Consider the following 14,516-nt stretch of genomic DNA (forward strand, 5'->3'; position numbering starts at 1 on the left):
CTTGTGCATTCTGAGATCCTTTTCTACTCAACACAATTGTACAGAGTGGCTATCAACGTTTCTGTCAGTCAAACCTTTCTGGCCATTCTCCTTTGACCTCTTACACAACAAAGGTGTTTCTGTCCATACAACTGCTGCTCACTGGATGCTTTTTCTTTATTGTACCATTCTGAGTAAACTAAAAACTGCTTTATGTCAGAATCCCTCTAGATCAGCGGTACATTGCACTTCTACATGATTGTCTGATTAGATAATTGCATGAACGAGTAGGTGTACAGATAATTAATAAATAATACACTAATGCCAGCAAAAATCAAGATGCATGCAGTAATGGGAATAAAATTGTAACCTGAATTTCATCTTTCTCTGTGCGTTTGCATCCGTGTCTCGGCCCGGTGATTGCTATAACATGTCCTTTGCCCGAGGGTGCTGCTCTCTGTTGGCTAGCTGTCAGTCATGAGGTCGAACCATGAATTCTTATGAGCTTCTGCTGCTTGGTTTGTTTGCTTAGATATTTCACTGCATAATGTCCATCTCTATACTTCAGTTCCTATGTATTTTCTATTTAAATTTCTCTTTCCTGTCTCTCCGGGTTTCACGGTTCTTTCATTTCCTCCCTCATTATCTCTCTTAAACTTTCTTTTACCCATTCTCCTTGCATTTAAATGTCAAGAACTTTTTATTTTTTCCTCTTCCTTTTAGTGCTCATTTAGTATTTTGGTTTCTCTTTATTTTTTCCTGCTTCGTGTATTAATCCTCAGACCTGCTCTGTTGGTAATAGCTGCCAGACGGATATTTCAGATTATATTTTTAGAGCTTGTTCAAATGTCATTAGATTCTTTCACAAATCAAGGCCGGCAGATGCGTTCGAGGAAACGTCTGCTCTGATGTTTTAGGCAACACGTTACTCTCATTTCTTGAGCACATTTTTTTTAGTCAAGACATAAAGTGCACTGGGGGTTTGGTTGTGTTTTTGTGACAGGCAGATAACTGAATGGTTAGTTGTGCTTGATGAAGGGTATCCATCAAACGGAGCATGTTTTTGAACTCTCATATTCACTATTAAAAGCTGAGCTCGCAACCTGAAAACCATGTAAAAAAAATACAATCAGGGACGGATCCAAACGAGTAAAGAAAACACGTAGTTTGTCACGTATTTTTAATTTAAAACCCAGAATTTTAATTGGCATCTTGTGTTCTCGTGTGTCATAGATGAGGGTTTTTTAAAATGCATTGAATCCGTAAATAGCGGTGGATAAGTGTTGAAGGTTCTGCATTACTAATCAGCAAGTTCAAGCTGATTACATTTAATAGTTGACCCCATGAGCTAGGATTATGTTATTATATTATATAGAAGTTTCAAATAAACAAAAGAGTATGAATTTCCAGGTGAGATTACCTACGAATGCAGAAGGTACAGCACATCACGGCGGTACACGGAGCATCAGGATGAACCAGGCAGGTGTAATTAACCATAACAGTGAAAGTGTGTCATTAACTGGTGCTGGCTTCATATCAGCCGGCAGGAGTTCATGTTCGGCTTGACACAGAGAAAGATCGGATTATTAAGCATGCTCTGATCATACTGCGGCTTAGAGGATGTGCCTTGTGATCAGATTGTAAGCTGGCAGGTCTAGCCATGACAGCGTGACTAATAAGAGGAGCCAGGAGGTAACGCGGGGCAAACAGGGTGAGCAGATCACACCTGCCCATCAGACTCAGCAGCTGTTTTAGACAAACACATGAGCAAACAATCCTGGATTGGATTCAACTAAATAACTAATATATACATTAGGACCTGGTATGTGTAGGTAGGGTGTGTGTGTGTAAGTGTAATAGACCTCGACAGTGATATAATGCTTCTCAGCATGGATCCATGTTAAGTGTTTTAAAAAAGGAATTGACTCTGTCTGTGCCCTTCTTATCTCGTAGGTGCCAAATTGCGTGGTTTAGGTGATAACATGATGCTCGTGGGCTCAGTTCTCTCCACATCCACAACAGCCTGAAGTGGTTCTGACACATATCTGACAGCTGCAGAAACGAAGCTGCCTGAGCCGACGCCGATATTTCCGTCCATCTGTCGATATTGTTATGGATGATTTAGCTTTGTTAGATGTAAGCACTGGGGTTATAGGAATGATATGTGACTAAACATTTTGCAGCACTGCTAGTAAATATTTGTTTTGTTTTGTTTTTCTTATTATTATTCGGTGTGTGGTCTGTCAGCGCAGTGGTTTTCAACAACGAGGAAAAAGTAGATTTGCATTTTGACATTTTGCTATGGAGTTATTTGCGCTAATGTATGTAGCATGTATCAATGACAAAACTATTGTGTAGGTAGTGAGACTAAGATAAATAAAAAAAGTATGAAGCACTCTAAGGGCTTTCATATGAATAATGACGACGATGATGATGAAGAATAGTTATGTTTGGGTGCTTGGGCTCTAATATTCATGGCTGTTATTTCTGCTACTATTGTGTCCCCTTAGAGAGCGGTAAGCTAGCATTATCATTCACTCCTATCAGAAAATGGTGCAGATGCACTTTTACACCGGCTTTAAACACAGGCTGCGTCTCTGTTCTGCTGAGTACCCAGGATGCGCTTTAACAGCCTGCAGCACTCAGCCTTTTTACAGAGCAGACAGGATGCCGAATTCCCTGCAAAACAGTCTGCTGTTCAAACATGCTGTGATTCTAAAAAGGTTTAAATCTGTTCAAACCCAACTTAGAATCTTAAACCTCCAAATATCCAGTCTGTAAAATCTACACTTTAAACACGCAAGTGTCGAAGTGCTCCAGGCGAAGTCTGACTCAGCGTTTCAGTTATTTAAGCCTCCTGCAGAGGAACAGGTTCGGTAATTATGTCTGCAGGAATTAATACTCTTCTGGGACTGCAAGGAATCGACTTGCATTAATAGTCAGGTTACGTTTGTGATATTCTCTCTGATACATGTTGAGTAAAACGATTAGAACTTCTTGTTTATGTGCCATAGAAACGTATCCTCCTAAAGCATCCAACCCTCAAGTAAATTCTGTCCTCTTTTCTCTTAGAATTAATTATTGGCCCCCCTTTATAAACACGAGCAGAAATGAACAAAACGACCTAGCATTACGCCACTTTGGGTTTATTTTAACACAACACAACCTGTCTCTTTAGTGTTAGAACTTTCCTCATGGTGTTAGATGACATCAATCTTTTTAAGAAGAGCTTTATTAGCTTATTTAGCTCATTTTATCTGAAACAATTTGGCAAAGTTTTGTGTGGTCTTTAGTTTTAGCTGTGGGTTTCAGGCCTGTCGTCATTGGAAAAATATTTAAATTAGGGCTCAGTGATTCGACAATTAAACAAATGTATAAAAATGACATGTGCATTGGTAGAACTATAAGAAATGAGATTTGGGAGCAGAAATGATCACCGATTAAGACTTGGAGATAATCGAGGCTTACTCTAAGGATGGTATCTTGAGTTTTATACTCAATATGTCTCTACCAGTTATATCTACAGTACATTAAATAAAGATTGCACATATTGTGATAAAGTTAAAATCTGTTTGCCATTTAACTAAAAGATCAGCAATCAGCACTTGAATCATACAATCAAATGAATCCTCAGTCTGTTTATTGTAATCAGGATTATCTCCGGCTTAGACCGATACACTCTCTGCATTATCCCCAACTGTTTAACAAGTCTGTAATGTGTACAAAGTGACATCAGACTCCTGTGGTCTTATCCTCATTTAGGAATGGCAATTAAAATGATTCCATTTTGTGCTTCGATAAATAACGCATTTAGAGTGAGCTCAAAAGCTGAAAGTGGGTGAGTTTTGTGTGTGTGTTTGGAGACTCGTGTTCATCATGCTGAATCTGAGACTAATATTTTTTTGTCTCCTTATGGTAAACTTTCATCCGTGCATCTCTTATCTTATACCTTTTAGATCAGTGGCGGCAGGCCTCAACTCTCCTGCCAAGTCCAACTCCATGGAAAAAAAACTGCAACTCAAAAGCAAAGAACTTCAAGACACCCAAGACAAATGTCACAAGGTAGGCTTGCGCTTCAGTGACCAGTGGTATGAACAGTTACTTTTGCGTAAATCTCATTTTGCTGTCATCCATTTTAGTTTATATGGAGCTGTGTCTACGACTGAGTATGCAGTTAAAATGAGGAAGGCTTTTACCCATGCGTTTTGCATGATAATCCTCTTTGTAATTACCGTACGGTTAAACGCTCGCACGAGTAATGAGATTTCTAACCTTATTCATTTTAGTAGTTCAGTTATTCTGAAGTTCCACTTTATTAGTAGTTTGTTAATTGATTGTTTTTTGTTTTTTGTTTTTTTTTCACAGTGCAGTTTAAAGCTCAGTGTGTTGTGTGCATCCTCGTTCAGTATTTGTTAGCGCTGACCATCACTCCTGTATGTGGGACTTCTCTAAGTTAAAAGAAGTCAATTGTATAGAATGTCTTTGTATGCTGTAACAGTGCAGACTAATTTTCCTGAAACTATGAGCCTTAAAACTGTTCCAATACAAAGCGAGATCCATGAAGACCTCCTTTGTCAAGGTCAAACCCACTGAACACCTTCGGGACGAACCGGAAAGGCAGACTGCACCCCAGACCTCCTTACATGACGTCAATGTCTGATCTGTCTAATGCTCTTGTAGGTGGTTGGAGACAAATCCCCACAACCACACACCCAAATTAGGCACCAAAAACTCCTCTTTCAAAGGAATAAAACACAACAGAGCATAGGCAAATAATCAGTGATTGGGGTGCTGTGATGCAGAGTTAGTGACACCACACACTGAATCCAATAGCAGTGTGTACAATAGTGTTTTATTCCTCTTATACCTCTGCGATTAGTCAACAGTTTTCATTGCACTTAAAGCTTTGGAACATTCCCAAGACAAGTTATTTCTTCTTATCACTTCTCGTCAATACCTTCTCAAGCCTCCTACTATTTTTATTTATTTATTTCTCTTTTTGTTTTTTTGTTTTTTGGCTGACTGAGCAACCGACACTGGAGACTTCTACCATAATTGAAAAATGAAGATCTCCAGACAGTTTCAACATATCAACTATTATGCTTTTTTTTTTATTTTATTTCGGTAAACAGCACGTTTTAAAAAGAATTTTTTATTTACTTATTATCTTCGGATTATGTTAAGTATGTACCATACAGGTGTCTATAGAAACATTAATATATTAGAACTAAGACATGAATATAAACTCGAGGTTTCAATAATGTCTAGAACTATTGTCAGAGCTGCTGTTTTAGATAAAGAGCCAATCAGATTTGAGAATTCAGCTGCACTGCTGTATAGTATGGCTTAATAAATGTGTTCGTATTGTTATCTGTCCTATAAAATGCATGTAAGTCTGTTGTTTCAGTCCATAGGCAAGCATGGATTTGAACATATGCACGTATCATGCGTCCTTGTGGCTGGAACGACGCTGTAAAATGCATTTAGATCTGGTTCTTGTGTTTGTGGCGGCCCAGATGGAGCAGGAGATCTCACGCTTCCAGCGTAAGATGACCGACCTGGAGTCAGTGCTCCAGCAGAAGGATGTGGAGCTCAAGGCTTCTGAGACACAGAGGAGCATCCTGGAGCAGGACCTCGCCACCTATATCACAGAATGCAGCGTGAGTGCTCTTGCATTGAACTACATGTAAATGTGTAGGTATAGAATTAGGAAAGAAAAGTACACTACACTTGTAGTCTGGTTGCTGTGTTGACATTTTTCAAATGAGGCAGTGACTGGGTCCACTTGTAATATATTCAATATTTCACATATTTTTATTAATCATACAAAAAATTTTTTTTCACGTTGTGTGTTAAATGAGTATTTGGAGTATTATCACCTGGATAAGCATTTCTATTTGCACTTGTTCGGTTCATTTATCTTGTGTCTTGATTATATCCTGATTAGCCTGCAATTATATGGAAATGTGACTTATGTTAGGCAGACTGCAGTCTGATTATTACACCTGATGACAACATGTATACTTCGTGTCTAGGTCTAGTGAAAAATGGTGTTTGTCAGCAGTCATGGACATGCATCTCGTGACATATTGTGATTATGGTCATGGAGAACGCAGTCTAACACACCTCTCCAAAATCACCCACAATTGTTTAGCTATGCTGAGGTTTGTTTATTCTGAAGGCCATAGCATATGCTTGCATCACTTTTGTACTGATCAGACCATCAGATCAGTGAGTCACCCTGTGGATGGAGCCAGGGCCATCATAGAATACAGTAGATCACTCCTATTATCATGAAAGACTGATCAGTAGGAAGAACATTGTCTTGATTTTTGGTAAACTTCTAAAAGAATCAAGTGGAGCCAAACTATGCAAGCAAAATTCTCTTACAGCATAATATAGCAGATGTATAGCAACCTCAATGTAAGGAACAATCATTCAGGGTTTTTTTGGTCCTCTTGTTTTTTATTTTTTAAACATTAGATAATGGATGTCTCGTCTGACTCATCGAGTCTATTTTCCCCCATCTCTGTACATAAGTGTTGCATCACTGAACTCTCAAATATGCATTTATCTTTGCATGTCACAGTAATTCACAAGCATCTCGGTCATTAAATTTGTGCTTTCAACCACAATTCCCAATGGCACTGACGTTACTTATATTTTCCTTTTACTGACATAAAATCAAGGTCAACCGGCACTGCTCAGCATCTGTATACATGCCACAGAGCATGATAGGATGTAAATTGCTTAATTCTATCATACAGTACATGTGTCTGGAGGCTTCCAGGGCTTCTCTACTTATTCGTTCAAGGCTTTTGTTTAGTTTGTCACCATCTGCATTTATCAGTCCAAACGGCTTTTTCTTTAGCTGCAGGTTGTTCCTGAACTTTGTAAAGGTGCTGTAGATCTTGCTTTCTTAATCTATAAGGTTATCAGTCACTGAATTACAAATGTGGCTAGTGCACATCAATAGATACTGTATGCTGCCTTCATTTATCTGTCCATAAGAAAGCTGTTTTTAGGATGAGTTACTATCTGTGTATCAGCCTGTGTTCCACTCTGTGAAAGAGTTTTCCTTTTCATTGTGTGTGTGTGTGTGTGTAGAGTCTTAAGCGCAGCTTGGAGCAGGCTCGTGTCGAGGTTTCTCAGGAGGACGACAAGGCTCTGCAGCTGCTCCATGACATTCGAGAGCAGAGCAACAAGCTGCAGGAGATTAAAGAACAGGTGAAGTATTTCAAACATTCATTACACAATATTGTTACACAGCTTCACTCTACAGCCTCACACATTCGAATTATTTGACATGTTTTAGCTTCACTCTACAGCCACAAAGCATCATTACACATTAAAACACAGCCTCAATCAGGAAGCCTCATGTGCTCAATAAACCTTCTCACCATTCAGCCTCACACATTGCCATTACAAGTTATCACACAACCTCAGCTTGTAGCCTCATACATACTCATTCATATACGTTCCTCATTATGCATTAGAACACATCATCCGACATCCTCATTACACATTATAACACATCCTCATTCTTATTACAGATTAGAACACATCCTCATCCTCATTACACATTAGGTCACATCTTCATTACACATTAGAACACATTCTCATTAAACATTAGATCACATCCTCACACATCCTCATCCTCATTGGATCACATCCTCATTACACATTATAACACATCCTCACACATCCTCATCCTCATCACACATTGGATCACATCCTCATTACACATTATAACACATCCTCACACATCCTCATCCTCATTGCACATTAGATCACATCCTCATTACACATTAGAACACATCCTCACAAATCATCCTCATCGCACATTGGATCACATCCTCATTACACATTATAACACATCCTTACACATCCTCATCCTCATTGCACATTAGATCACATCATTACACATTAGAACACATCCTCTTTAAACATTAGAACACATCCTCACAAATCATCCTCATCGCACATTGGATCACATCCTCATTACACATTATAACACATCCTCTCACATCCTCATCCTCATCACACATTGGATCACATCCTCATTACACATTATAACACATCCTCACACATCCTCATCCTCATTGCACATTAGAACACATCCTCATTAAACATTAGAACACATCCTCACAAATCATCCTCATCGCACATTGGATCACATCCTCATTACACATTATAACACATCCTCTCACATCCTCATCACACATTGGATCACATCCTCATTACACATTATAACACATCCTCATCCTCATTGCACATTAGAACACATCCTCATTAAACATTAGAACACATCCTCACAAATCATCCTCATCGCACATTGGATCACATCCTCATTACACATTATAACACATCCTCTCACATCCTCATCCTCATTGCACATTAGATCACATCATTACACATTAGAACACATCCTCACAAATTATCCTCATCGCACATTGGATCACATCCTCATTACACATTATAACACATCCTCTCACATCCTCATCCTCATCACACATTGGATCACATCCTCATTACACATTATAACACATCCTCACACATCCTCATCCTCATTGCACATTAGAACACATCCTCATTAAACATTAGAACACATCCTCACAAATCATCCTCATCGCACATTGGATCACATCCTCATTACACATTATAACACATCCTCATTGCACATTAGATCACAACCTCATTGCACATTAGATCACAACCTCATTGCACATTAGATCACATCCTCATTACACATTAGATCACATCCTTACACATCATTACACTTTAGAACACAGTCTCACTATAGAGCATCACACATCCTCATTTAATACAATAAACACAAACCCTAACTACACCTACACTATTCAAATTACACCGTAGAAGTCATTATATTGATCTTAACTCTAGCTCACCAGATATCCTTCTTTGAGTGTTCTTTCTCTAATATTTAAGAACTAGCCTGGACATGAATTATAATTACTAAAGAGCAAATGAAACAATCAGTCTCACTTTAACTCACACAACACCAGTGTCAAGTCCAACATAGGAAAAAGTGTTTTCTATAACGTCGCCAGTTTGTTTGATGAATCCTCTCTGTTAACCAGTTTATCGGCATCAAGTTATTGACGCATGAGTATTTCACCTTTGTCACCCTTTAAACATTTAGCATTAAACTGCTTGAAGTCTCAATCAGTAACAAGAGTAACAATGGCTTTTGTGGTATCTGTAGTTTCTTTAGACAGTGTAACAGTGCTAGTCTCACTCCTCTACAGCATTTCTTTCTATAAATTCCAGACAGAAAAATGTTATACGAGGCATTTACAGTGCTATAAATATTCAGCGTTTATTTACCTGCTTTATGATGCATTGTTAATATATAGTGTATTATCCTGAACTGCATAATAGGATACATATTTAATATACATATAAAATGTACATATTTATTACATGCTTACCCTTCATTTGTACACATACATTACATTGTATCAATAAAGGACAATTTAGCTCCATTTAGCACAATTGTATTCACTCTGTGTTTCGCTTTGTCTCGCTCTCCGTATCATTTTCTTCCGTGCCGTCTCTGATTTTCTCTGTTTTTAAATGTCTATTAAAACCTCTGTCTCTATCCACCTTGCTCACTCTTTCTATCTGGCTCTTAGTCTCTATCTCACTTTCTTTCTGTCTGTACCTCTTACTCCCACCTTCTCTTTTTCTTTTTCATTGTATAATACACACGCACTCACACACACACATTGTCTCACACACACAAATAAACAAACACATATAATCAATGGAGCAGAGCTGATTCAGCAGCAGACTCAGTGAGACCTTCAACTTTTGGTTGACATTCAACACACACAGTGCTGCAGTATAGCTATTTACTCACTTATGGACACCTCTGGAATAAACACGAAATGGGGGGGGGGGGTTACTTTTGTTCAGTCTCTTTCCAATTTAATATCATGAACTTATGAAGAGGACAAATGTTTAAATGAAGGTAAACAGACTCACAAAATACTATTGTTGTAATTGAGAAAATAAATGAGAAGTGGATGTATTGACTAAAGAAGGAGATTTTGTACTGATTTGGTGCAGGAAATGATGAACAAAGAAAAGAGAGAGGAGGAGGAGGCGGTTTGGGAGAAGGGGAAATAGCAGAATGACTCATTTCTGTCTGCATGCTCATACACGCAAATGCAGGGGCGAGCTTCATCTCCACGGGAACGGTCGCGATTAGTGATTAAGAGGGTTCGGGCAGTGGCAGAATTCTGTTCAGCACCTTAATGCAAGGATTTACTCTATATATTGTACTATACTATAACTATAAAATATTCAATCAAACACTTTTAAACTGTACCAAGGGCCATGTGTTGTTTCTATAGAAATGAAAACATATTGTTGATAGAATGAGCTCATTGCTGAACACTGTTTGACCAATCTGAAGTCTCCCCATATGCTGTTGATGACAATACGATGCTCGAGTCACATATGTGTAACTTTTAAGGAGTGTGGTTTTGTCTGTCCTGGCTCCTCAGTCACTCCACATAGTTTTTAAAGTAGACACGCTTTTTTATTTATCCATTTAGTCTTGTAGGGTCTAAATGTACATGTGGAGTTTTTTTTTTTTTAAAATAATGCATATACACAAACGTTTTAATTTTCATCGTGACTGAACTGTTTTTTAATAGAGGAAATATTAATAAGCTTTATTTTCCTTGTTTACCCTGTTGTTATCAGACCTTTAACTCTTTTCCACTAAGACTATAAGACTATTGTGACTCGTGGGTGGAAGGTGAGGTGCGCGCACACACACACACACACACACACACACACACACACACACACACACACACACACACAGAGATAGGATGTACATTTGCTTCTTCTTGCTCTGTGCTCATATCCTTAGCAGTAACACTAGCAATGTGTGAAGCTCAATGTGTGGCTGTAATTAGAAATACTGATGTTAAGATGTGTGACTCTTGCTGGGAGCTGTCAGGCCTGGCAGAACTGAGACAGATGAGAGAGCCGGGAGTTGTGTTTTAGGAGGTAATATACCAGAGGTAAGCCTGAAAGAACAATACTGAGGGTGGATTTGCTTGGTTTGGTCTTTCATCTTCTATAGTTGCTGTCCATCTTCTTTCTTGATTATGATCAGCTATTAATGCTGTCTTTTCACTGTCTGTCTATCAGTTATCTTTTCATGTCTCCTGACACTCATGCTCTGGTGAGGGTCATGTCTGGCTGTAGGGAGTCTCAGTTGGAAAGGGGCTTAGCAGCTTGATTGATTTGCCACATGTTGTCGATGAGAGTCTCGCTACTCCTCTTCCGATCCTTCTGTCTCAATCTCTTAATCAGCATTCTTCTGCACGATGGAACCGTCACTTTACTGTTCCTCTACTTTTTCTTTTTTTATCATTGTCTTATTTCGCTTATCCTTCCATTTAATCCCCAATCTCTCTCTCTCTCTCTCTCTCTCTTTCTCTTTCTCTCTATCATCTTTTTCAACACTCATATCTTTGTGCCTTCTTGCTGATTGGTTCTGACTATTTAAACCCCCAGCACTAAACCACTGGCTGTTGACTCCAAGCAAATGCATAGTGTAAGACAGAGAAAGCCTTGATGAATAGTATGGATGAGATGCTCATTCGTTCTGATTGGTTGGATGATGGTGGTCCATCTTTTTTTTTTTCCTCTCTTATTTATAAAGCCTTGGGTATCAAGATTTTTGATTAATTTCCTCACCCTTTTAAAGGTAGGGTGATGAAATTAATCAAAAATCTTGATCCTATTTGTTATATATATATATATATATATATAGTGAGCTGTTAAACCATTGTCAACCAGCTCACTCCTCGGCCCAAGGCGTATTGCATAGCAGATGGAGTGACTCAGTTTTCTCCAGTTATAGCACGGAAGTGTCACACTACCATGAAACGTATTACGTTTGTCAGTCCTTCTAGGATTTTGTGAGTCTGTGATCAGAGAAATTAACAAAAATAAGTAAATCAGCCAAACTCTGCAACATTTGTAGGAGCTAGCAATTGTTCAAAACTACTGCAGATTTTCTTATTTTACTGTAAAGCCTAACTGCATTAAAGGACTCACAGGACTGCACATGTTGATCCAAATGCTGTGATTATTCACTGTCGACTGCATGCCATGATGCACCTGACTCCCTCTTACTTTCATTAACCCAGCTCGTTCACATCAGCAAGCAATTTTGTGTCTTCTTTTATCGCTCAAAAAGGGGAACAATTAATTTTGGTCTGCTTGAGCTCACTCTAACGTCTCCTCTGACTCTTTGCTTCATGTCCATGCTCTGCATCAAGACCTCAGTTAAGATTTCGAAGGCTTTTGTGATTTCCCATACCCAGGTCTTGTATGGATGCCCCTTTCTTAACGGGAGCACAGTGACTTTGTCACACGTCCTACAATGGACGTACACAGTTATGCTAATCCTTTCACCTTATAACAGATTAACACATTCCACTTATGTAACGGTGAAAGCTCAGATTGTGTCTTTTCTTTTACTGCAACACATCAAATGCCATAGCTATGTTGGTTGATTGTTTGTTTGTCTTTGTTTATCAAATGCAGGAGTACCATGCTCAGCTGGAGGAGATGCAAGTGACCATCCGGCAGCTGGAGGAGGATCTGTCTGCTGCCCGGCGACGCAGCGATCTGTACGAAGCCGAGCTGAGAGACTCGCGCCAGACCAGCGAAGAGCTCAAGAGGAAGGCTGCTGACTACCAGCAGAGAATCCAGAAGGTGTGTGTGTGTGTGTGTGTGTGTGTGTGTGTGTGTGTGTGTGTGTGTGTGTGTGTGTGTGTGTGTGTGTGTGTGTGTGTGTGTGTGTGTGTGTGTGTACAAGACAAATAGAGAGGTAAAGACGCTAAGAAAAGGAGAAGCAAAATTGCAGCAATTATTTTTCCCAGGGAAGTTAGATTAAAAATTTTAGGATTACATAAAACTCTCAGCTAATATTGGCTATTTTTAAAAATTATTTGTGTGAGAGTCAAAGATTTTCAGAGCCCCGACTTAAATTACGTAATGTAGTCAGTCACTCGTTTCTTTAAGTAATGCAAATATGTAGTTTTAAATTTGCCACGGTTTTGATTTGCCTCAAGCACTTTATGTTTAAACCCAGACAGTTTTTGCTTATTTTTATAAAGGGGGCTACTAATTCAGGGGTCCACTTTATGTACCTTTGTGTTTAGCTCAGTCTGAGGTTGTAGGATTCAGACCTGAATGTTAATCATGGTTACTCATTCAAATATTTAGACATGCCTCCATTTGGATAGTTCTTGGACCGATCAAAGTTTTTTGGTTGTTTGTTTTTGGTTTTTCCCTCTTTTTTTACTTTGCACTAAACTTAGCCATGCTATTTGAAGTGTGTTAACCTTTATAGGTTTTTCTCTTTTCACAGTTGAGAAATTGAATTATGCTGATTTAGAAGGATGTCACCACCATGACCTTTTTTAAGCTGAAGTGTGTGTGTGTGTGTGTCTGTGTCTGTGTGTGTGTGTAGGCAAAAGAGCAGGGCAAAGCTGAGACAGAGGAGCTGCTCACCAAGCTGGAGAAGGTAAAGGCTCTATCTGTTTCACTACACTGCAGCATTGCTAGCCCTCAGGAGGGCTATTACGAGTTAGATTTCACCCTAATGCACCTTTATCGAAGCTGCTAATAAAGAGAAACGGATCCATTGTCTGTGTTTCTCCCCTAAACTAGGCATTAATATTTGAGCATCCCTGACTTTCGTGGACCTTCAGACCTTCAATCAGACTCTCAAATACCATCACTCAGCTTTCCTGCTCCCAGATGCTCAATATAACAGAATGTCTCAAACTACACCGAGCCCTAAGAAGCCCTGCGAACTGAATAGAATTAGCATGTGTGTGTAGGCGTCAGTAATAGATGAATCCATGATCACGCGATCGCACGGCCCTCACTTGATACTGTACGTTCACCCGTGAACCCCACCACCATACACACACACACACACACACACACACACACACCCCTCTCCACAAATGAGATCACTTGTGGCTCAATTTGCTTGAAGTGCCTTTTTATCAAGCTATTATTCAAATATGATGGTAGCTTGATTATATGTATTATACCATGATACAAGTGGTTTTCCAACAGGGCTGGTGACTTCACTTGTAATTATTATAGAATCAAAAAAAAAATAGTACATAAAAGAGCAGCGATGTGTTATTTTTGTTCTTATTTACATGCCAAAAGCAGCAAACTTTGACTTTATAAAACTAACCTGCGAACTGAAAGACATACTGTACATTGAGGGGTCTGATTCATTGCAGATGAGGTACAATGGATTATATACTAGATACAAATTGCACTTCGACATAAATCTCAGTAGAGTTGATTATTTTCAACTAACGTAAGAATTCAACCATGTGACCAAAAAAAGAGCTGGTGTGATTTTAATTTGCAAGCCAGCCCATTTTTATTCATTTTGCTATAACTTATTCCTGTATAGAATCAATAAATCATCACTACCTTAACAGGCTCACGTT

At 38.9% G+C, this 14,516-nt stretch overlaps 1 protein-coding gene across 6 annotated transcripts in view; it reads left to right on the forward strand.

The window, feature by feature from the left end:
- cita (citron rho-interacting serine/threonine kinase a) overlaps positions 1-14,516 on the forward strand; it is a 71,158-nt gene that overhangs the window by 28,880 nt on the left and 27,762 nt on the right. For all 6 annotated transcript variants that reach the window (XM_027137824.2, XM_047809601.1, XM_027137827.2 and 3 more), the window contains exons 11-15: positions 3,936-4,041; positions 5,496-5,639; positions 7,087-7,206; positions 12,577-12,747; positions 13,508-13,561. In XM_027137824.2, coding sequence (XP_026993625.1) covers positions 3,936-4,041; positions 5,496-5,639; positions 7,087-7,206; positions 12,577-12,747; positions 13,508-13,561 — 595 coding nt within the window. The remainder of the gene's footprint in view (positions 1-3,935; positions 4,042-5,495; positions 5,640-7,086; positions 7,207-12,576; positions 12,748-13,507; positions 13,562-14,516) is intronic.

Source organism: Tachysurus fulvidraco, chromosome 26, assembly GCF_022655615.1.
Source record: "Tachysurus fulvidraco isolate hzauxx_2018 chromosome 26, HZAU_PFXX_2.0, whole genome shotgun sequence".
Lineage (NCBI taxonomy): Eukaryota > Metazoa > Chordata > Actinopteri > Siluriformes > Bagridae > Tachysurus > Tachysurus fulvidraco.